Source organism: Rhinolophus ferrumequinum, chromosome 4, assembly GCF_004115265.2.
Source record: "Rhinolophus ferrumequinum isolate MPI-CBG mRhiFer1 chromosome 4, mRhiFer1_v1.p, whole genome shotgun sequence".
Classification (NCBI taxonomy): Eukaryota; Metazoa; Chordata; class Mammalia; order Chiroptera; family Rhinolophidae; genus Rhinolophus; species Rhinolophus ferrumequinum.
In genome coordinates this window covers 70,353,390-70,379,340 of record NC_046287.1, presented here as the reverse complement: position 1 = coordinate 70,379,340, position 25,951 = coordinate 70,353,390, and the positions used below count along the sequence as shown (strand labels likewise).

Below are 25,951 nucleotides of genomic sequence, written 5' to 3'. Positions count from 1 at the left end.
ACAAAATGTAGTAAAATATAAACAAAAATACCAAAAAAGTTAAGACTGGAAAAACTTAGAATACAGGTAGGTCAAGGTAAGAAAAAACAAAACCCATTGTATACTGTTTAATCCCTCAGCTTCAATTTTGACTTAAAGGAAAAAAAAAAAAGGAAAAGGAACATAATTCGTTATATGATTTCAGTTTCTAAAATAAAGGAACATAACCAGTTAATTAAAGAAAACAGTTTTTCTTACCATACATTGCCAAGGAATTTTGTTATCTAGGAAATCATGGAGTGAAATAGTAGAAAATGCTGTGAAAATAATTTTAGGATAATAGCAGAAGTGTGTTTAATAGGGCTTTATATTGTATCATCCACAAAAATTATGAGAATTACTTTACAGTGGAGTTAAATAAAATTGATTTTTGAAAAAGGTTAACAGAGGAATAATCTTTTATATATGTCTAACTCAATCCACACATACAGAGTAGCCAGAAGAATATATCTTTCAAATAATCTTAGATAAATATTTCTCTCAGCTGAAATGGTAATAGGAATAAATATCAGACAGTTCATGGCATAGCTTCTATGTAAGCCTTGAAAGATAATAATTCAGATTTCCTGTTGCAAGTGGATTCAAGAGTTTGAGAAATGAGACAAACGGTTTGCAACTTTAACTTGGTAGTGTGAAAACTCAGGTATTCTTTTCCAATAGAGGGTTTTAAAGGAGTTAGTGAAAACAAAGTCAAGTCTTCCTCATACAGAAATAGACTTCACCTTTATCTAAGGCATATTGTCTTAGGATTTAAAAACCTTCAGGGAGACAAAAAAAGAAAAGAGAGAGAGAGATTCAAAACTATATTAAAAACTCATGTTAGGACTTATCCATATATGAGAGATGTTATGTTAAGCATTAAGCAAGTCATATTAAGAGCAGAGATATTCTGACTTTAGGTAACTTGTACAATGCTGTGGAAAAGTTCCATTTAGGGATCTCAGGTTTTCCACCCCTGACTAGTGTTATCAAATTCATCTTTTTTTTGTGGAATCATATAATAGAAAAGCGAAGAGAGCCACAATAAGAGACATTTAAGTCACCTTGTTTAACATATCTAATAATTGCATGGCAAAATCCATCTCATCTATTACCTGTGATATCTTTCTTAGAATTAGATTATATTCCAGATATTTTCATGAATAGAACAGAGTAAGTCTTCAGCTTCAACGGTATGGTAAAAATATGGATGAAACATGTCATCACATACAAGCATCCTCTATCCCACATACTTCAACCATCTATCAACTTCTCCAACACATTTCAAAGAATATTGGGTGAAATAAAATAACTTTGGGGGAGAGAATAAGAGATAAAATAAACAATCATTCAATTAGGTTTAGTAAAGCCTTTTAAGCATGCTCCCTAACAAGTGAGAAACTTAGTAGCTTTAATGGCTGCGTAACAGAATATTTTGCAAGTTAATCAGTTTCGGATCAGTTGTGTATTGCAAAATTGAAGATGCACCTAATTGAGTTATTATCAATTATAATGTTGACGATAAATCAGTGTGATGTGGTTTTTAAAAATATATTTCAAAAAGTATTAAAATTAAGTAACATTTTTATATCAAATCTCTTTATTTCTATCTACTTATCTAAGTTTCTCAGTCCATGCATTGTACAAGAAAGGAGGAATATGTCTCATGCTGAAGCCTATTTTATTCCAGCAATAAGTTACATTTATTCACAGATTTGTGAACTGATTAAGGAATAAAACCACCTACGTCATTAAGAAAAGCAATTCTGATAAATGTATAAATTTTTTTTCGTTTTTTTTATAGTATCTTTTTAAGACATTTTAATTTTGGTAAACATTTCTGACAAATTTGTGTGTTTTCTTTTTGATGATTATAAGCAAATTTGTAATATAATTATCTTATCAATTGAATAGTATTTTTTGGTATATGATACACTTTTTTTAATTAAAGTTTATTAGGGTGACAATAGTTAGTCAAGTTACATAGGTTTCAAGTGTACAATTCTGTAATACATCATCTGTATATCACATTGTGTGTTGAATAGTAATTTTAATCCTACTTTTATCTCAATCCAGAAGAATTTTTTTGAAAATCTGGCATTAGGTACTAGAAAGAGCAAACTTCAAGGTCGAATGCAGTGTGCTTATAGTGGAGACAGGAGAGTGACAGTTATCAGTAATGACAAAGTCTTAGCATGACCATGAAGAAGGCTAATGAAAGGTGTACGAGTATGACAAGATCATGGGAGGATAGATCAAGAAGCCAACAGTTCAGAGTATCAGAAAATTATCTATTTGGTAACTGAAATAACTGATAATTATTACTATAATGACCTGGAGAGTAGAACAATGAGTGAGCTGAGAGATGAAATCTTTCAGGAATGAGGGCAAATAAGAGTAGTGGATTGTTCAGTATTATGATGTGAGATTCAAAGGTTAGGGAGGAGGAGTTTCCACTCCTCCTGAGACACATAGAAGATGCCTCCCCTATCTCCGTGCCCATTGAAAGAGGAAGATACACCACCTACAGTTGAAGAAATAATAAGGACTCAATATGATTATTCAAAACTTTATTACATAGATCAGGGAGTTATTTTTAATTTTTTTGCAAATTGTTTCTTAATTTGGAATAATTTTACAGTGCAAAATGTGAATGTATATGAATATAAATTAGACTACTCTCTGGACAGATTTATTAAATTAATCACTCATATTTAAAATAATGAACTTCAGGCATTACAAATGCTTCCTACAGATAAAGATTAAACCATATCATTCACTTTCTAAAATAGTAAGTATACTTAGTCATTCTACTTCTAAATATGGATGAAGTAGATGGATGGAAGCAGAATGGATGAAATACAAAATGATTTTTAGTTTGTATGATATTAATGTAAAATTATTAATGGGTGGCAAAATAGTATATTGCTGATTACATACAAATAGTGGGAGTTGAAACAGCATTTAACAACTGAATTCAATTTTTTATATATTCTTATTTTAAAATATTCATTAAATTTATTGGGGTGACATTAGTTAGTAAAATTATGTAGGTTTCAAGTGTACAATTCTATAATACATAATCTATATATTGCATTGTGTGTTCACCACCCATAGTCAATTCTCCTTCCATCGTCATGTATTTGACCCCCTTTACCCTCTTCTACCATTCCCCTACCCCCTACCCTCTGGTAACCATGAAACTATTGTCTGTGTCTATGAGTTTTTGTTTCTTCATTTGTTTGTCTTGTTCTTTTGTTGTTTTCAGTTTTATATACCACATATCAGTGAAATCATATGGTTCTCAACTTTTTCTGTCTGACTTAATTTCGCTTAGCATGATAATCTCAAGATCCATCCACATTGTTGCAAATGGCAGTATTTCATTTTTTCTTATGGCCGAGTAATATTCCATTGTATATTTGTAACACATCTTCCTCATAAAATCATCGACAAAAAGACACTTTGGGCGTTTCCATGTCTTGTCCACTGTGAATAATACTGCAAGGAACATAGAGGTACATGTATTTTATGGATAAATGTTTTCAAATATTTAGTGTAGATAACCAGAAGAGGGATTGTTAGGTCATATGGTAATTCTATTCTTAAATTATTGAAGAACCACCGTAGTGTTTTCCATAGTGTCTGTACCAACTTTCATTCCCACTAGCAGTGTATGAGTGTTCCTTTTTTCCCACAGCTTGTTTAACATTTGTTATTACTTGTCTTTTGATAATAGCCATTCTAACAGGTGTGAGGTGGTTTCTCATTCTTGTTTTGATTTTCATTTCCCTAATAGCTTGTGAAGTTGAACATTTTTTCATATATTTGTTGGCTGTTTGTATGTCTTCTTGAGAGAAATTTCTGTTCATGTCCTCTGCCCTTATATTAATTGGATTGTTTGTCTTTTTGTTATTGAGTTGTATGAGTTCCTTATATATTTTGTGTATTAACCCCTTATCGGAGGTGTTGTTTGCAAATATCTTCTCCCATTAGGTCAGTCGTCTCTTTGTTTTGCTGATGGTTTCTTTTGCTATGTGAAAGCTTTTTAGTTTGATATAGTCCCATTCATTTATTTTGACTTTTACTTTCCTTGCCTTTGAGGTCAAATTCATAAATTCCTCCTTGAACCCAAAGCCCATTGAGTTTAGTACTTATGTTTCTTCTATGCAGTTTATTGTTTCAGGTCTTTCGTTTAGGCCTCTGATCCATTTTGAGTTAATTTTGGTGTATGGTGACAGGTAGCTGTCTGGTTTCATACTTTTACAAGTGGCTTTCCAATTTTTTCAGCACCATTTATTGAAGAGGTTTCCTTTTCACCATTGTAAGTTTTTGTCTTTTTTGTTGAAATTTATCTATCCATATATATGTGGGTTTATTTCTGGGTTCTCGATTTTATTCCATTGGTCTGTGTGTCTGTGTCTGCCAATACCGTGCTGTTTTGATTATTGTCGCTTTGTAGTACAAGCTAAAGCCAGGGAGTGTAATACTCCAGCCTTATTTATTGTTTTTTGTTTTGTTTTGTTTTGTTTTGTTTTGAGGATTACTTTAGCTGTTTCGGGTCTTTTGTGATTTTATACAAACATGATGATTTTTTTGTTCTAGTTCCTTAAAAAATGCCTTTGACATTTTTGATGGAGATTTTATTAAATCTATATAGCGCTTTGGGTAATATGGCCTTTTTGACTATGTTGATTCTTTCAATCCATGAACATGGAATATCTTTCCACTTCTTAGTGTCTCCTTCAATTATTTTAATAATGTATAGTTTTCTGTGTATAGGTCCTTCTCATCCTGTGTTAAATTTATTCCTAGGTATTTTACTCTTTCTGGTGCAATTTCAAAAGGAATTGATTTTTCATTTTGTTTCCCGAAATTTCATTGTTAGTATGTAGGAGCACAATGAATTTTTGTACATAAGATTTGTATCCTGCAATTTTACTGTATTTGGTTTTTTTTTATTATTATTTTAGCTATTTGGTGCAGTCTTTAGGGTTTTCTACATAAAGAACCATGTCATCTGCAAAAAATGGCAATTTAACTTCTTCATTCCCAATTTGGATGCCTTTTACTTCTTTCTCTTACCTGTTTGTTCTGGCTAGGACTTCCAATACTATGTTGAATAGCAGTGTTGACAGGAGGCATCCATGATCTTAGAGGAAAAGATTTTAGGTTTTCACCATTATGTATGACATTAGCTAAGGGTTTGTCATATATGACCTTTATTATGTTGAAGTATGGATTCAATTTTTAAAATATGTTTTTTACCATTGGTTATGTGTTCATTCATTTATTTTTACTGCTTCACTTACTTTTTGACATAAATAAAAATTCTAACTCCTTCCTTAGTATTCAACATCTGGCTCTCAATAGCACTGGGTCAGGCAGTCCTCAGGGCAGACAGTGCAGTGCACCATTTGATTTGCCTAAATTTGGAAACACATTTTAGATGAGCATATTTAACATTCTCTTAGAGAGATTAAATACTAGCATTAGGGGAAACCATTTCTCCTTATAATTGATTTTGCTTGCTTTTACCAGGCATTCAAAATTTTATAATATAACATTATATTTTGCTGTAACTTGCAGAAACATTGAAATAAAATTTGGGGTTCAGCTCTAGCAACAAGCTTATTGCAACAAGCAACAAGATACTTGTTTCTAAACACTTGTTTGCCAGAGTTTAAAAAGCCTTTAGTTCTGTTTATAGATTTTAGTGCCCTATTTAACATGTTTAAGTTTATAACACAATTCATATGTTTTTGGAACAACTACCATTTTAATGAATTCCTAGTTTGTATTTTCCTCTTCTCTGTATTTGTTCTTCAGATGGCATATGTCGTTTTTTTTCTTATAGAAAATAGAACAATTAAGAAATACTGTAATACTTTATATGTGTAAAAAAGATTGCAAAAGTTCCTATGATAATTTATCACCTAGAAAGGGTTCGTTGATTTCTTATATGTCACTAATTCTGTTCTTTAATAGAAAAAATATTTTAAATCTAATATTTACTAATATTAAATTAGTTCATTTATTACATTTGGAAATCTGTCGCTGTTTCTACTCCTTTAATATAGATAGCTTGTCCTGTAAAACAACTTATTTTTGTTTCTCTGTGATACAAAAAAAAACATTTTCTGAAAATAGTGAATCAGCTTTGAGACACAGATAAAGATTACTTTCTTCATATGTGATATTAATTAGTCTCTCTAAGAAATACAGTAATTAAATATATTTTTAAGGAGGAGACTAAATGGTAACCAAATAGAACAAGTGTTATGCTACTGACATATAGCAATGTGACATAGTTATTTATGAATTCACCTGTAATCTAGCAATTTATAAACCCAAACTAATTTTGCACACATCCTTCCTTCACACACACACACACACACACACACACGCACACATACACACACACCACTTTATTATTAGGATCTGATATGTTTCTATAATAGGCCCTAACTTTGCTCTAACTTCAAGTTACTTAAGGTTATTATACTATCCTTAAAATGAGCATAGTTTATTTTATATTAATTTCTTTTCAACTTTCATATCTATACTTTAAGCTTCTTTTATATATTTTTGATGAACAGTAAGTTCATTTTTATGTAAAAATGGTATGGAATGAGAACTTTGGCTTCTAGTAAGTTTGCATATTCTGTATTCTGAAATAAAATCCTACTGACAACCAAAAGGTGCCATAAGTTACAAAAAGGTGTATTTAATTGAATTTTTAAAATTGCAAAAGATAATGCAGAAACCATAAGGCAAAATAAATAAAAAGCAGAGAGTTGAAAAATTAGTAAGATTTGAAATCTGAAATCAGAATTTCCCTTAGTGACAATTAACAATACTTGTGATTTGAAGCCATGGGGATCAGTCACCAGTTGAATAGCATAAAGGACATCAGGCCTTTACAATTACAAATACTGTATTCTTTGATAGTTATAAACTTTGGCCTGCCCTCTTGAATTCATATTATCTTTCCAGATTTGCACTGTCCTCCAGTTCCTGCAAGGAGCAAATTCAAAGCTGCTATTCCTTAATCTAGGCTCCTAGAAATTTGCAAAATTCAATAGAAACAATGATTCACTAATTTAGTTCTCTCAATTCCTTCAGCAATTGAAATTTTCAGATACAGAATATTAAAATACTACATATAATAATGCATAAGAAATAAATAATGGGATAATAAGAGCAAATAAAAAACAAAAGTAATAATCTTAATATATTTGACTAGTCAGATGTGAAAAAAAGTTATATCAATTAACCGATAACTCAATGGATCCTTGAAAAGATGACTAGCAAAGCTGAAGAGAGAATTATGCACAGGAGAGACAAAGCCCCAAACCAGCACACAGAGCAGAGACATAGAGAAATTGAAAATATGAGAGTTAAGAAGACATAAAGATAGGATAAAAGAAGATATATCACATATTTAATGTAAATTCCATATGAGAAAAATGTAAAGTAGAAAGTTGAGGCACAACTGAGTAAATTACCATTTTCCAAAATTTGTAAAAGACAGGAGTCATCAGATTCTGGAATTACAAAGTATCCTAAGCAGAATTTTACAAAGTGAAATTTATAGCTAGGTTCATTATAATGAAATTATTTTTACATGAATTCCTCTATTAAAATGCATATGAAGTTAACACTATGTATTATTTATTTAAAGTCATTCAAAAATCATTATATGATATTAGCATTATTTTTGAAGAATGTTGGGTGCATAGTTGATAAAACTTTGGGATCTGAAATCCATTAGAGATTCATTCTCTAGGTCAGAAGTCAGCAAACCATGCTTGCAACTGACTGTCTTTAAAAAAAATAAACTTTAATTATAATATAGCTATGCCATTCATGCCTTTCTTGTGGCTGCTTATGGGCTACAAAAAGCAGAGTTGAATAGTCGGGACCAAGAATGCCTGGCATATAGAACCTAAATATTTATTATCTGTCTTTTTAAGATAAAGCATGCCAACTTCTGCTCTAGATGAAGCCTGTTTGATTAATACTGCTGAGAGAAAAAACACATTGTTAAATATCATCATCATTTGACAGATCAATCTTTAACTTAATGATGATCTTCAAGAAATTATATCAGTGTTATGAAAAATGTCAACATGATCCTTAAAGGAAGAGGAGTATGAAGAAAACCTAAGCCAGAGAAGGAGGATTTGTACAGGGCTCTCAGTGGGGAGGCCTGAGGTGGTCAGAAACACTGGGATATTCAACTCCTTACAGAGGAGAAAGGTATTCTATCAGGACAGACCAATGTCTGTAGCAAACAACTTTTGAATCTCATGGGTTAACTCAAATACAAAAATTATTTGGCTCTCACTTCCAGTGGTGTTAGTAGGACTGCTGGCTCAGATCATTGCAGACATTTAGAAAGGCGTGTTCTTTCAGTGGGTGGTTCTAGGACACCCTGGGGCCTCAGATGGAGAAGACAGCATATTGAAGACTTTTATTGTCCAGTTACACAAATATCCTAAACTAAAAACTCAGTCCTAATATTTTCAGATAATTTAAACACTTCATAAGCCAACCAAATTTTCAGAGAAAGGAAAAATTTTTTTTCAAATAGTAGAACAATATAAATGAAGGTTTTTCTATGAAAAATAATCTAATAAGTGATTTTTCTTTTAAGTTCCCTTTCTATTTTCCCTATCTCAGCATAGGCATTTCTTGTACAGTACATATCTTGTTTGAGAAAGGTGAATTTTTTCTCAAGTGTGTTTCAATATTTAAATTTTAGAATTTACAGACTTCATATTTTTTTCTCCAGAACAAATTTCAAGCAAAGTGAAATAATTTAATTGAGGCTTAGCTGCCTGCTTAACTTTCTATTCATCCTCATCTCTTACACTCATTTAGCATAAAGTATATTTAATACATATATACCTGCCTCACCTACTCTCTATACTCTCCAGCATTTTATTACAAAATAAGTGGAAAAGGCTTTATACTATTTGGTCTGAAATATCTACTGACTCATCATTGGATAGTTTCATTTCTAGAAGATTTAATTAGTTCTTTGTTCCATATAAATAAATGACTTAAGAGAATTATTTTTGTGTGTTTGCTTATGGCATATAAACTGGGTAAACAGAAGATATTTACATGTGCTATAAAGTGTATATCTTACACTTACATGTGTATCTTACTCTGCCCACCAAAGTAAGATACAATTTATGTGTTCTATGAAAGCAATACTGAGGCTCCTCTATCCCATCAGTTGGGGCACACCTCAGCCAGGCTCTCATAAGGAACATCCTGGTTGGACAGAGTCCCAACATTATCGTGAGCTGTCTTGGCCCCCACCAATTACTGTAGGACAAATCAGCCTGAAGAAAGACTGAAGGGGCAGCTGGAGGGGCACCCCATGAGGAAATGGTAAAAGGAGACTGTTTGCTCCATACTGCAAGTGTCGCCTGAGAGGACAAAAGGCCTCTCTGGGAATTTATGTCATCTGATTAAAACAATAGTCTTTTATCGATGTAGACCTTTATTACTTTAGGTAGAGGTAGTACTTTTCCTTTTAAGATACCGATTCAAGAAGCATTCATTTCCTAAGTCTTCCCCTGGCTAAAGGTTGAGTTGGAGCATCTTGAATGATACAGGAAGTGGCAACTTGCCAATGATCCCTGTAAATGGAATGCCATGTGTATAACTGTCCCCTGTGGCGCTGTTTGGAGACACATTCACAGATAGGAATGCGGATAAGAGGGGCCTAAGGAGGAGGAAGTCTACCCTAACATTTCTACTACTTAGCTTGGAAGAAGTACGGAGGAACCAGAAGGGCAATCAAAAGTCATAGAACATTCTCAGAATAAAATCCTTGCAGCGACTTCCATGACGAGATAATTTATAACAAAACAATGAACCCACATGAGGAAATTCTCAGTAAAAATGTTGGGAGTAGAAATTGAGGGAAGTTAATTGCTGAATAAATGCATTCTCCTGCATTACTTCACTTTCAAGTTAAAATGTGAACACTGAGAATTTGGGAAAGTCACTTTAACACCCGTGGATATATTCCTTTTCATGATCAGTACTTCTGCCTTTTAAGATACAAATTTCAACATTTAAATGATTTGCATTCTGAAGGAAAATAAAATTTTAAGTAATTGTTTTATTAACCAAAGAATTAAAAATTTACCTGTTTTGCATCTTCTTAAGTGGGTCAGGTGCTTAAAGAAAGGAATGAAATGGTTGCATTGGGCAGAGAGGTGACGCATATAAATCAAATCATAACATGATACGACTTGTTCCACTTAAATGGTGTTTTAAAAACCTTGCTCTGGGGGGAAAAAATAGCCAGAGCTTTGTAAGTTCTGTGTGATCTGAACACAAATCCAGATAAACACACGTAGCCTAAGTGCATTATGTCATAAATGTGCACAGTTCTGTTCATTCACTAAGCAGACATTTATTGAACATGAAATAGGTATCGCACATGACACTAACTATGCTTTCAAAAGTCTGGATGTGTAAAAGAAAATGACAACACACTATGCTTTCAGAACAGTCCAGTCAGTTTATTGGAGGATATAAACAAAGGAATGATCAAAACAAAGCAAGGGAAAATATCCTGTGACAAGTACTGTCTGTCATCAATACTGACAAGGCCCTGGAGGCTGGAAAGTGAATTTTAACTCTGGAGGAGCAAAAGCTTGAGAGGACATGATTGTGATCGAAGACTTTAAAAATACCTATATATTTTTTCCAATTACAGACTAATGGATAAGAATTTGGGGCCTACAGAACCAAAGATGAAAATGAACAGCAGCGGTGTATTTTTCAGGAACATAGGAAATTTGGGTAGTTCTCACAAGGTGAAGAGGTGTGAAGTCGAGCTACAAAATTAGAATTGGATGACATTATAAAGTACCTTATAAGTTATGATTGTGAACTTCTTTCCAAGCTGGGAATGAAGAATTGATAAGTGTTTTATTTTGTTTTGCTTTTATTCAAGCTTTTCAATACTTTTTTTATTTAAAAATATTTCAGAAATAAAACACTGGATATGAAAAATCAATGTAAGGCAGAAGTGGTTATTGTGATGTGAGTTATGAGTCAATTAAAGGAGTGGTCACAGGAAAGACAGGAAAAGGTGTATTTAAGAAACATTTCTGACATAGCTGATTGAATATTGAGAAAAAGAATGATAGAGGATTTGGGGATAATATAGGTTTATTGCAAAATTGCATAATGTCTTTCAGTGAGGATCAGAAAACTTAGCTGGTAAAACTGTATAAATTCAAGAAATTGCGTAAGAAATTTATGTCATCTACACTGAATAATTTGGATTGTTAATTTATGTTCTCTTTCAGGTTAGCAATTAGAGAGACTCTCATAGGTGATATATACTAAAATGTGTGTACAGAGGGCAGTTCAGGAGTATGCACCCTTCCTCTAGAACTTAAGAAAACAAAATGGAACCAAATGCACCAAACTGTTGCTGGCACTTGGATGATGGAGATGTCCCCTCTTACACTCTAAGGCAGTGTATATATCAGATATTTCTTTCAGAGATTGGTATGTTTAAAGGGATTTAAAACTATGTATCATTCAATTAATTTTTCATTTATTTTTAGATTTTGATTTGCTATTTTAGAAAGCTTAGAATTTATATATCCAACGGAGAGACAGTTATCTTATAGAGATTGACGGGAGATTCTAGACCCAAATTGCCGAGTTCGAATACTTCCTCTGTCATTTATTAGCTGTGTCCTAAAGCAAGTAACGTATACTCTCTTTGCTAAAGTTTATTCATCTGTAAAACAGGAATCATAGTAGCCAGTACTGTTCTTAGTAGAGTACTGTAATTACGGTGAGGAATAAATAATAAAAGCAAACACGAATAATGCTCTTAGAAAAGGCCAGGCATTTTGTATATGTTGTCTCATCAATTCCTTATAAAAACAAACAAACAAACAAAAAAAAAAACCCTGCAAGTTATGCATGATTACCCTGTTTACAGATGAATAAATCATGGTACAGAGATGCTGAGTGACTTGCTCAGTCAAGCAGCCAGTGTCTGGCAGACTCATTATTTGAAATCAGTCAGGGTCCACTGTCTGTCTTACAACCAGTTTATTTATTGATTCTTTCATGGGTGATTTTATTTTAAGCATCATAAGTAGAGGAGCTCACACATGTAAAGTATTTAGAACAGTGCCCAGCACTGATTAAGTGCCAATCAGTGCTAGTTGTTGCTTCTGCTACTACCGTGTTTCCCTGAAAATAAGACAGCTCTAACGCATCTTTTTGGAACAAAAATTAATATAAGACCCGGTCTTATTTTACTATAATATAAGACTGGGTATATAATATAATATAATATAATATAATATAATATAATATAATATAATATAATATAATATAATACCTGGTCTTATATTAATTTTTGCTCCAAAAGACGTATTAGAGCTGATGGTCTGGTTAGGTTTTATTTTTTGGGAAACACGATACTAGGTATTTCTACCATGTTTCCCCAAAAATAAAACCAGGTCTTATATTAATTTTTGCTCCAAAAGACACCTTAGGACTTATGTTCAGGGATGTCATCCTGAAAAATCATGCTAGGGTTTATTTTCTGGTTAGGTCTTATTTTTAAGGAAACATGGTGCTACAATTTAATAGTTAATCTAGAGAGAATGAATATATGAAGCCAGAGTGTCGTATATATATAGCACCATATATATATATATATATATACACACACACACACACACACACACACACACACACACACACACACACACATATATAACTTATACTTTGTTAGAGAAGTCTCTATCACAGCTGCTTGTTACCGTACCATTCTCTGTTTTGTTTTATTTGTTTTGTATTTATCTGGTTTACTGTCTGTTTGGCTTGCTAGATTATGAACTCCAGAAGAGAGGAAAGAAAGTTTGTCTCCCTTGTTTCTGTTTTACACCCAGTGGCCAGCAGAGAGCTGCATACATTGTTGATACTCAGTAAATATTTATGATAAACAAAGGTAAATACAATAGAAATACAAAGAAAAGAATCATTTCCCCCCTAGTCCCTTGCACAGCCTATCACAAAGGCATTGCAAAAAGAAGAACATTTTACATTATTTTTCTATAACCATTAGCAAATTGCATATGGCCAGGCCCTCAACATAAAGAATGTGTGCATAACTGAAATGTAAGCAGCGTCTCCTAGGCACGTAATGGCATCACTGCCTTGCTCCCCAGATCTCCTACTGCCTTTTTCAGAGTAACATAAAAAGGTAAATATATTTCCTGGAGTTATAGCCAAGATGAGGTCAGCTCTAGAAAACTGGAAAATACCAGATATGGAAGGTTTCTTGGTTTTGGAGGAAAGATACCTGAACCCCAAAATGAAGGTTTTCTTCCTCCAGAGAGAAACTATATTTATATTAGTTTATTGTGCAGAATAATATGCCTCCTTCTCACTTATCCTTACAGAATTCATATGTTTTATCCATACTCCATGAGATAATAACACCAAATAATTTTCTTCCCTTTATGTTCTCAGCAAGAATAAGCTATAAGAGAGTACTGTTATGTTTATTTTAATATCTGAAATGGGACCCTAGCTTTCAACATTTTGGAACAGAGGAATATTATATAAAGAAACATAAAGGGAACATAAAGAAGAGAGTGGAAAGCAATGATTGATTAATGGAAGTGATTTTCTTATATAGAGACCTTTGGAGAAATGAATGTATGAAAAAGGATATAAAACCTTCTTAAATGTTCATCTGCTTTTTTGGTAAGAGGTAGTTTCTTCGTATTGATTTACACCTAAAAATATCTTTGGTATCAAATGTATAAATGCTTAGGACTTGTATCCTCTTTCCATGATTGAAAAAGTTGCTATCACTTTTGTCTCATATGTCGTAACACATGTGTATCTTTTAATTAGTACTAAGTGGATACTAAAGGGACATGGGTTGGACATAAGGCAAATGAGCCATGATCCTAACCCCCCAAAATGTTACTGTGCTAATACATAACACAACAGTGACAGTGTGATTTCTCAACTAAAACGATGCTCTTACATGCATTAAGTTTTGTTTACCAAAAATAGTTACTTGATTTTGATTCAGTTCACCTGATCACATTTTAACAAATCAGTATAACATAATACTATATTGATGTTTACATGAATAAAGTGTAGAAACGTGTTCATTACCTCTAATAGCCGTATGTTTATATTTTAGTCATTAAAATATTTTTATCATAATAAAATTTTAATCTAGATATAAACATTTAATTCTGAAGGGAATTTTAGTGGAATCACATGAAGAAAGGTGAAGAATGCCAGGGATAGAAGCACCAACAGTATCTGTACGGTTTGTGTAAGAGAAAAGTGGTTTGATATGTTATAAACAGAGACATAATGATTAAACTTCAATTCTAACCCAAGTCTATTTCTCTATTAAATCAGATGAAATTCTTATGACCATTTTTAAAATCGACTTTTCTCTCATCTTAAAATATCTAATAAAGCAGTAATTATTTTACTATACTTGCATATACTTAAATTTTATATATTAATGATTATGTAGTGTTTAATGCAAATGAAAGCATACAGTGTCATTGATGTTTAAAAATGGAAACAACAGTCATACATATTATATCATAAAAGTATTGAAAGAATGTGAATGAAAATTCCACCAACAATCTGAACTGCAAGGTGTTTATAGGTTTCTGCTGCTTCTTACATTCAGATTAATGTTATTTAATTCAAAGTTCCTTTTTTCAAATGCATGGGTTATGTATATTTAATTCTTCCATCATAAAATAGAATTTTTGTTTTTTTTGTTTTTTGAGCCATCCTCTTTGTGAGTGTCCTTACTGGGTATAATTCTTTGCAAGTAGTCCTTTGTCCTGATCTATACTGTAATCAGAATTTGTACATATGGCTCAAAATGAATGATCAAATTAATTTAAAATACTTAATGTATTTTCAAAGATGAATATCTGCAGCATCAAAATATCTATGGAAAAAGGTATTTTTTTTTAACTGCACAAAAAACACAATGTGTGGCAAAAAGAAATGAGTTGTGACAAGAAACAGGCAGGGAATGAAATTTACTATATTAGTTTTTGTACAAGTATGCCTCACTTTACAGAATACATGTAATTTTCAAAATGTGGAAAATTATTTTTTTATATCAAGTCTTAGTTTAGACATGTTAGCAAAACCCACTTATAAGAGAAAATGTGTGTGTAGGTATGTGCTTTGTGTGTGCGTATTTGCTCAGCTCTTTGCGTGTCCCTGTCTAGTCAGATAGGGGCACAAAGAGAGCTGTAGAAAAGAAGCTTATAAAGGCTTTCAATGTATATCCAAATCACAAATTCCAAATCCTAATCTTGAAAGATTTTTATAAGGCTTATGTATGAAAGCACCTGTATATTTACATTGAAATGGAAGTGACATGCCACCCAGATGGTGAGGATGGTATTGGGAGAGATTTTCATAGAATTTCAATATCTAGATTACAAGCTACATAAGAGCAGATATCATTCTATGTTTTGATCACTGAAATTTCCTAAGCCTCTAGAATGCTACGTCCTACATAGTGAGACTCAGTAAACATGTGTTGAATGAATGGTGCGACAATTTATAAATGATCACTCTGCTTATGTTTTAGATCACAAAAATGAGAATGTAGCCAATTATAAGTTACTTGTCTGAAGCAAATGGTGGCAAAAGACTAATATGCCAGTTCCTAAGGCAGTGATATTATCCTTCGATAAATTATTTTACTATTTAGTGCTAAATCAGTAATAAAAGTAAACATGAACCGAGGTCACATATACTAAAAGAGAATTTCCAGGCAAACATATTCTTAGACTCTATATACCTCCTTATGTAAATCAATCTCTGATTTACAAAAAATTTGAGCTGAGGTAGATAAGGCATTATAAATTTTATAACGAAGACTTATTCATCTATTCAATAAACATTTAGTAAATCTTTTCCTTCAGCAGGATGCTTAGTAGTAGGGATATAATTGTGAGCAAATGACTGTCATGATCCCTGTCCCATGGACATTTTCTCTTGCGACAGAAGCAAATGAGAAAAAGTAAACACATAAGTGAGTAAAATAAATTTGTCTAATGATAAGTGCTTTGAACAAAATAAATAGAGATGGGAGTTTGGGAATTGAATGAGCCTGTAGTTACAGTTCTCAGGGGACCAATTTTGAGGAGATAACAGTTAAGCTGAGATCTTTAAATTGTAAATTCAGCTTAAAAAGATATTTTCTCAGTTGGATAGGATCTAAATATCTCCAAAGGCAGGCATATTTGCCATTGGGAGGGCAGAAGGAGAGAGGCTACTATACCTGTAACGTACAATGATCAGTAGAGTTGGAAATGCTTGCATCTGATAGTTAATTTCCATTTACCAAAGTGGAAACATTCCTACTCTGTAAAGTAGTTAGTATGATGCACCCATATTTTTTGTATTGTTCAACCAATGTTTGGGATGTTAAAATAACTTCCAAATATTAAACAAAGCAATAGAATTTTGATAATACCCAAACAAATGCAGTGTAATTTTATATATTAAGTTTTGACGATTTTTCTATTTTTTATTTGATTTCTTTATTTTATACATGTTTCCCAGGATAGTCCACTGGTCTTACAGTCTGACAGGAATGTAACAGTGAATGCAAGAAATCACATGGGGCAGTTAACTGGACAGCTGACAGTAGGTGAGTGTTTGGGGGTAAATTCACTTGTACCATCTTACTCCATTTAATACTCTGTGGTTGTTTAAATTGGGAAAAGCAAAAATATACTATTTCTCTAATATATAACTAGACATCACACACAGCCCAATTATCTTACATATGATTAGATTTGTCAATTATGGTTTCCTCTGTTTGGCAGTTATTACTCTTGTCAAATGTTTTATCATGAGACTGAATTACATATATTCGGCTGTTATTCCACTTGAATTATAAAACGCACAATTTTCTTAACAAATATCTTCCTGGTATATGTTAAATTAAACAGCTTTGAACAATCATGTGAGATATATATGTATTCTTTACCATAGGCAAATAATTTATTAATGAATATTATTATATGCTTACATAAATTAGAAATGACATAATATTTGTATATAATAAATGTTAAATTTGGGAATTATTTATGAATTTGACTTTGAATTATCTATGCTTTCAGGTTTATAGGCTTTAGAATTTATAAATATGTTATTGAAAAAATATTAGTTTTATCATATTGTCACAAATTTCAATGTAGATATTCATATTATATGGCATTATTATTAGATTCAGTTTTTGGAAGATGAAAGGCAAATTAAAAGTCAGTTGTAGTTATGTAAAATGATACAAAAGTTTGATTTGTGTGTAATTGATAAGATATTTTTAGAATACTCTATTTTCCTGGAAAATTGCCTAACACTAATTGTGTGTGTATGTGTGTGTGTGTGTATGAAAGTACATTATAAATGGTAAATTACAATTCTGAGGAATGAGTTATCCTCATCCTAATGTGAAATTCATCGTTTTAATGCTAATGTATGTTTATAATATTTCTAATTAAATGATAAAATATGACATTTGAAATGTTAGATTTATAAACATGAGTTTGATTCCGTTCACTTCCTTGGAGGTGTATGAAATAGTTTTTGATATGCTATTCATTTTAATGAAGCCAAAAGTGAAGGTTGTATTTCAGCATATACGTATTTCCAAAAACTTACATTTTATTTATAATAACTAAATTGTATTTTACATATTATTTAAAGCAAAAGAGTTGGTCAGTAGATATGTATTAATTACTATAAGTACTTAGTAGATATTTTGTGATAACATAAAAATTACAAATGAAAGCAAATACAAATATAGTAAAAGTTAAAGAAAAGAAACATGTCTATCCATACAGAATAGAACAGATTGAGAAGCACCAGGCACTCAATTGAATTGACCATGCCAGTTCACTGTTGTGCTGGAATGGTAGAAGTAGGCCTAAACTGGCAGATTTTCTACATCATACTCTCTTAATGTCGAGAATGCTTTATCTATACTAGATAAAACTTTCTTTTATGTTCTGTTCTTGTTTCAAACTTACTTTGATGTATGCCAATGGAGGGGAAGAGAGAGAGAAGAAGGAAAAGAGAGAGAGGGTGTGGGTGGAGGGGGGAAAGGTTATGCTTAGTATTAAATGAAGCAAATCAATAAGTTTATGATATACCAGCTTATTTCTGTGGGTGCAAATATGCTCATTCCAAAGTAGCTAAAACTAAAAACTCTAACATCCTGCTCCTCTAGGTGTACTGTTGATGATATCCATCTTTTTACTGTTTTGTATTTTTCAACATACAAAGAACAAAGGAAAAATAGATATAGGGGAGTGGGGAGGAAATAATGCATTCACATTTGGAGTCAAACTAGATGAGACTCCAAAAATTTGTAGTTCTTAGAGACTCAGTTTTCTCATCTCTAAAATAGAGATAATGATACTTTTTTGAATAATGTAAGAAGCAGGGCAATTTCAATGTCTGTAAATGGTCGACAATCATATTTTGAATAGCCATTATTTTCATGATGGTGATTTTAATAATTGGTATCATTTAAGTTACAAATACATTTCTGTTACTTGTGAAATCTTATGATTATTTTCTGTCCAATATACCTCTGCAAGAGTACTTGAGGAAGGTACTCTGGATTACCCTACTGTTGTAGATCTACTGCAAAACACATCACAGAAAATGTATCTGATGTGTGGAAAAATGTTGAATCATGTCAGGATAAAATTGTCATTAGTAGAATTTGAAGAGAAAATAGGATGAATTCAAGCGATGTATTCAATCAACATTCATTCTGAAAAATATAAAAGACTTAATTTTTTTTAAAAGACTTAAATTTTAGTTGTATTGACATAAAATAGCTATTATAACCCTCTTTTCCTGTTGCCTTTTTTCCTTTCCTTCAGTTTTTGTTTAGGGGAACAATTTTGATTGTGGTATAGACTTGGTATTGTTTTGCAATGGTTAAAAATACACTACCAAAAATGGACTAATACTAATGGAAAATAAATTCAGTTACTCTTTATTTTCTAAGTAAAACAATTCTGATTTCTACCCTATGTCTATCAATTATTATTAGAAAACTGACAAACATTATATTCACATTATATATGGGAAAAGAAATGTACCTTTTCAGTAGCTACCTGATTATATACGAAATTGGTCAGCAAAGCAAATATCTATTCCCCTTGTACCCTGCCATTTTTTCCCCCAATATAAGACTTCCTTTCTACTGATTAAATTTGTGGGGATATGTGTAATCTAAGACCTAAACACATCAGGTGTGTTAATTCTAATTCAGACTCACTCTGAAAATATGAACCCAGATTATTTCTAATTCAATAAATTAAAGTAATATATTTTAAGCATATGCCAACTCAGACATAATAAAATTAAATCTTAATATTTTTAGAATTGATGTAAATAATATCAATTGACAAATAACATTTGTATACTTATAAAGTTCCAGGCTTTTTTTTTAAATTAAAGTTTATTGGGGTCACATTGTTTAGTAAAGTTACATAGGTTTCAAGTGTACAATTCTATGATATATCATCTCTATATCACATTTTATGTTCACCACCCAGAGTCAGTTCTGCTTCCATCACCATATATTTCACCCTGTTTACCCTCATCTACTACTTCCCTTCCCCCTTCCCCTCTGGTAACCACTAAACTGTTGTCTGTATCTGAGTTTTTATATCTTTATTTTTTTGTCTTGTTCCTTTGTTGCTTTCAGTTTTATATCCCATATATCATTGAAATCATATGGTTCTCAACTTTTTCTGTCTGACTTATTTCTCTTAGCATAATAATCTCACCAATGTTCATTGCAGCTTTATTTACAGTGGCCAAGGCATAAAGTTCCAGACTTTATGTTAAATGTCTGTTAATATAAGAATACCCCCACACCCCCACCCCACAAAGTCTAAGATTCCAGTTTTTCATAGGAGGAGATTAATGAATTCAAGTTTCCTTTATACATTTTTGTTCTTCTTAGAACAAAGCTGAAAGAGAGGCATCAGATTGCTGTTGGGAAGTGGTTAAAGAAAGTGCAAGATCCCAAGAGGTCAGATTCCTTGATGAAAAAAAAAAGACAAGAATTTTCATAAGCATGTCTGAGAACTATTATTCAGATCAAAATTTCTATTTTTCAATTTAATAATTCATTTATTTTGTAGTAAGTGACAAAAATGGTGTATAATTTAGGTATTATATGTTCATATTGTTGATAGCATGATATTTTATATTTTTCAGAACACTTTCATGAAATAATGTGGATAAAAGATGTGATTTATGCACCATTTTTGTGAAACTTATCATATCCCCTTAGGAAAATGCAGCAATGTGATTTATAGAATAAAAATCATTTTAGGGCAGCGCGGATGAAATATTATCATGTAATTTTGATATAGACTTTATTCATAATACTGATAATAGTAATAATAATGTAGTAATTTGCTAAAAATATAAGGACCTTTCTCACAATTTCATGAGGATAATTAATTATCTTTTATTTACCAATAACATTACATTGATCTAGAATAGAAAAGATTTAAACTACTTTTATAAGTAGTTTAAAAATATAAATGCTAATTTCATAAAAATAATTGCTCTCCAATAACTCATAACCAACTTGATTAAGGTTTTAAATTGCATGTTGCTTATTCTTACATTATGTTATAAATTATTGTTTATTTTTGATAAAAGCAATGGCTAATATTTTTCCCCTTTTGTATGTCTTTTGTTGTGAGTCTAGCTAGAGAATAAAAATAAAAGGAGGATAAACTGAAAAGTTGAATATGAAGTAGTATTAATGGCTAAAGCTAGTTTTGTTTTTAATTAATTTTGGTCACTAGCCTCCTTCATTTAAATTCGAGTTACAAACAATGATGTTTGAGAAACCCAGAATGATTGCTATGGGGTCCCGTGTTGTAAACACAAGTTCCATAATGCCATGTCTATATCATTATCCCAGTAAAACATTAAGACTCATTGGCTATTTAAGTAATTGGAATGTCATTATTCTGAAAGTTTACTTTTAAAATGTGCTTAAAGTCACAATTTTATGTTTCAAATGGCATTTCATATTTCATCATAATTCTCCTTGTTTAATGTTCAATAAATATGGGAGAATAAATTAACTCCTAGGAACTGCTAGCTATTGTCAGAATCATTTATTCACCGTTGATATTCTCATTTCCATTCATCAAACATCAGTGACATATTAAATTGCATAAAAACCTCTGTTATAATCTATAATTCCTCACTTTTCTGTGTTTCTTCAGTAATTCTTCAAACTTCTTCAAATTAATTCTTAAATAAGTCTAATTAGATGGAAATAAGAAAGAATGTCATTGGAAAGAAAGTAAACAGTGGTATTTACATTTGGTACTAATATTCTTTTCATATTTTACATTTTGAGGATTAAATACCACAGAATACTGAAAACAAGTATAGGCAGCTTCTGCAGGGCAGTCGACTGGTTTCTTCTGAGGTCTAAGGAGCTTGCATTCCTTGCCCTGGGGATTTCGGAGGGAGCCTGTCAGGGTGTGGGCATGATGAGCTGCAGGCAGATGGGCCAGAGCAGAAGTGTCAGCCTTTTGCCTTTTCTAGGGGCTGTCAATCGGCTACACACTTAAAAATCATTTTTTTTTTTAATGACTAGAGAAGATGTGCTTGTTAAGAAAAAGTACACATTAGGATTCTGTAAGAAAATATTTTTCTTTGGTTTGTTTTCTTCTCATTTTAAGTCAATGTTCATGAATAACACTGTCCATAGGATGAAACAAACATTTTTAAAATACACTAAGTTTATAGGGAGATAAAAATTACAAATGTATAAAATTACATTAAAATTAGTGCATTGTTTATCTTTATGAAACTTATTTATATTCTGTAGAGTAATTAATTAAACTGCATTGACCTTCCTGGTAGTACAGGTGTAAAGGGAATCGTGACTAATGATATGATCCCACTGCACTTAAGGAGAAAACATCTGAGCCTCTTATGGGAAACCAAAGTTTATTTTTGTTTGTTTGTTTTCTCAGTTACACTGACTAAAATATACACATTGGTTAATAGAAAGAAAACTGGATGATACAGTATCTACTATTTTAGCAACTTTATATCAAGAGAAGCATTGGATCTGCTAGCACTTTGGCATAACGCTTAAAGAATGCTGAGAACAGGACGATAAAGTGCAGTTAGATACAAATAATTGTGGGTGGCAAAAAAAAAAAACATGTTTACTGATTCAACTTAAGTGAAGGATAAAAATCTAGACCTACTTGCAAGAGATGATGTGTGTGTCCATTCCTTAGGTGATATACACTTTCACTTGGGCTTGTCATTGATCAGATGAAGTGAGAGCCCGGAAAGTAAATAATTGTAGTTGGATATTTTCATTTCAGAAGTAAAGTGAACTGATGATAAATTTCACATCCTTTAGTAAAAACTGAAGACCCTAAATTATTCTCTTAAGTGTGTCGATGATTCTCTGCCCACTTCATTTTCAAGACACACACACACACACACACACACACACACACACAGAGGCTTCCCCACAGAATTGGTGTAAGGAAGGTATTGGGAAGCAAAGCCAGTGCAACTTTATAGAAACGTTTCTGAGTCTACTACTGCACACAGCAAGATTCATTGAGACATCAGCATCTTTTTAATTAAATGTATTGGGGTGACATTGGTTAATAAAATTATATAGGCTTAAAATGTACAATTCTACAATATGTCATCTATATATTTCATTGTATTCCATGCAATATGCTACATGATAATATGTTTGGAAGCTTTTCCAAAAACATTTACTGACCACCTATCACAGCAAAATAAAACCTCTATAATGCAAGTAGTAAGTAAATCACATAATTTTAAAGATCAATCACATAATTAACCACAAAATTTTAACAGTAACTATATTACTATTAAGAATTTGATATACATTAATGCTTATTAGATTGTTTAAACCCCTGAGCATTTTTTAATGTTCCACAAATCTAAGTTAATTCATATATTCTAAGATTTCACAAGATTAGACACAAAACATTCTTGCTAGAAAGTCACTTTGATTATGACTATTAAGAATTACGAAGAAAAAAGAATTCTTTGTTATAGAAAACCAAAAAAATCAGTAACTGAGTGCAATGAAAATTATTTTTAAAATACAAGAATATTTTAACTAATAATAATATGAGGATAATCATGATTTATATAATATATCAAAATGTACAAGAGTATGTTCACTTAAAAATATCATAATTTCTTCAGAAACTAGTTCTGGGACAGAATTACTATTGGATAATTAATAGCATGAATTCTGGAACAGCTAAATCCCAGTTACTCGGGCGTGCTCTCTAGGCCTCAGTGGAGATAGTATGAGTATTCATCTCATACAGTAGATGTGAGAATTAAATAAGTCAATATACGTGAAAATCTTGGAATAGTTCCTCAAGCATACTATGCATTATGTAAATGTTAATAAATGTAATTTTTATTAGATCTTCATGTAAACAATTGTGTACACTTGGCCAAGCCTCTGGGTTTTACTTTCCTTATCAATGAAATGAGTATTTGCTAGATTGTCTCCATGGTTCTTTCCTGTTCCGAGTCTGAAAGTGAAAATTATTTCTTACCTTTAGAGAAGGACATCAGTTAATGAATACTCAGGTCCATTAAATTCCCCACTATTCAGTAGTCCTGACAAAATTCCATCTGATTTGAATTTTTGACATCTTAGCCACAAATTATAATTATATATTTTAGATTTAAAATGAAGAATGCAAATAAGCACAACTAAATCAGCATCATTGTTCTTTTTTTATTTTTTTCATCAAAATGGAGCTTATAAAACCTTTTTTAAAATAAAATGTAACCCACAAAATAATTAAACAAGCCCAATCAGCTTATTTTTGTAAAGCCTAAACATCAGCATGTTTTGTCCCTAAATGAATGGAGAAAAATATAGATGAGGGTTGTATAATAAATATTTAAATACCCCTAACGTGACATGTAATCTTGCATTAAAGCAATTACTGTGAACACCTGGGAATTGCTTAATTGACTGCAGATGGTGTAGAACATATAAAAAGTAGGTTACAGATTATTCTCACGTACCAAATTTATGTTTTTTGTCATTGACTCGTTTTAACTTAGAGAATGTTGTAATAGTCTGGGACAACTTAATAAGAATGAATATTTTATGTAAAATAGTCTGCAAATCTTAGAGGATAGATCAACAAAACACTTAGGTTTAATATTATACATATATTTTTAAATGATTAAATGCATTGATGATTTTTAAGAGTTCATTGTTAATACCAATTTATTTATTTATTCATATAAATTAAACTACTATTAGTTTAACATTAATTAATCCATTTGAGAAAACAGTACGTTGAAGCAGATGCCTATGATATTAGAAGGATGGAATTCTTAGAAATTAGGACCCTAAATCTGTGTAACTCAGGTATAACGAAATTTACAGTGTCTGAAGAAAAGATAATAATGTGCATATTTTAAAAAGTTATATCACAGGAGTATTTATGTCATTGTTTTAACATCCTGAGTCATTACACTATCATTTTAATTTAAGTTATTATTTGTTATTACACTAAAAACAAAAAAAAACGCAGTCTCAAATATTTAATCTCTCAAATATGCGTAGAGTCAGGGGTGCAGAATCAAGGAATACTGATAATTGTTTTCTTCCTGGAGAACCTAGACCAAATTCTGAAATGGATGATTTGGCTAGTCATTTTCAGCCTTTGGTGGCCTGTCATCCTTCTCTTTACAGGTACCCCATGCCCTAGTCTGGGATCAATCATTGAAGTTCTGTGATGTCAGTTCCATTTAACAGTGGTCTGTTTTATGGTCCTAAAAACTATACCTGTAAGGTGTTGGCCGCTATTTCTCAAGACTGTTAGTAGCTAATCTACTGAAATTGTCAGGGATGCTAATGCTTTCATTGATAGGAAAACATCTTTAAACATTCTCCTTTCCAGGCAAAATATATGTTTCAAATATGGTCTTTAGTTGTCAAAGGAATAAATCAAGTCTTGAATATTTAAGAATGAAGGTTTACGATAAAGTGAGAAATGGTGGTTCTATTGAGACATATTGTAAAGGCAGCATACTCTACCATCTTAGCATTACCTAGGCCAGTCCATCTCCTTATATGATGTTAAAAAGAGATAATAGATTTTTTTCAACAAATATAACGCAAGAACATCAGTATTTCTGACATTATAATACTGAGAAAAGCACTAAAGAAATTAATAACCATTTTGTTATTTCTATGATCACATAAAGTTATTCAAAATATGCTATGACTAGAGCCCAGTGTTTAAATTTTAATGGTAAGTATATTGTAATGAGATAAAATTATTTATTACAGAACTCATTAAATGATAAAAGTAGAATAAAGTAAACAAAATAGGAAAAGATTGTTTTTTTACTTCATATTTTAGATAGTTAGCATTATAGCTATATGATTTATCTGAAATTAATGAGTTTATAATTTATACACTGAACCAAGCTTTGTTTCTAATTTGGCTCCATTTGTGGGACCTCAGATTGCTGGTGAATTTGAGTTTCATATATAATTGACTTATTGAACATGTAATTTTTTGTTAACCTCAATAAGAAAATCGTCTTTGGAAATTGGGTTAATGGGGCATACTGTTCACAAATATAAGGTTATGGAACTAATTATCCAAAAACATCTGGTAGTAGGAAGCTAAGTAAAATTTAGGGGTCCGTGTATACACAGAAGATTATTTACTTCAGGATTTGAGGCCCTAGATGAGGTTACAATCAAGCCCAGACTATTAAAAACAATGCC

The 25,951-nt window shown here is 31.6% G+C and overlaps 1 protein-coding gene across 1 annotated transcript in view; it reads left to right on the top strand.

The window, feature by feature from the left end:
- The window catches only part of SGCZ (sarcoglycan zeta), a 797,227-nt gene that overhangs the window by 713,122 nt on the left and 58,154 nt on the right, over positions 1–25,951 (top strand). The window contains exon 4 of the mRNA XM_033104564.1: positions 16,666–16,753. Coding sequence (XP_032960455.1) covers positions 16,666–16,753 — 88 coding nt within the window. The remainder of the gene's footprint in view (positions 1–16,665; positions 16,754–25,951) is intronic.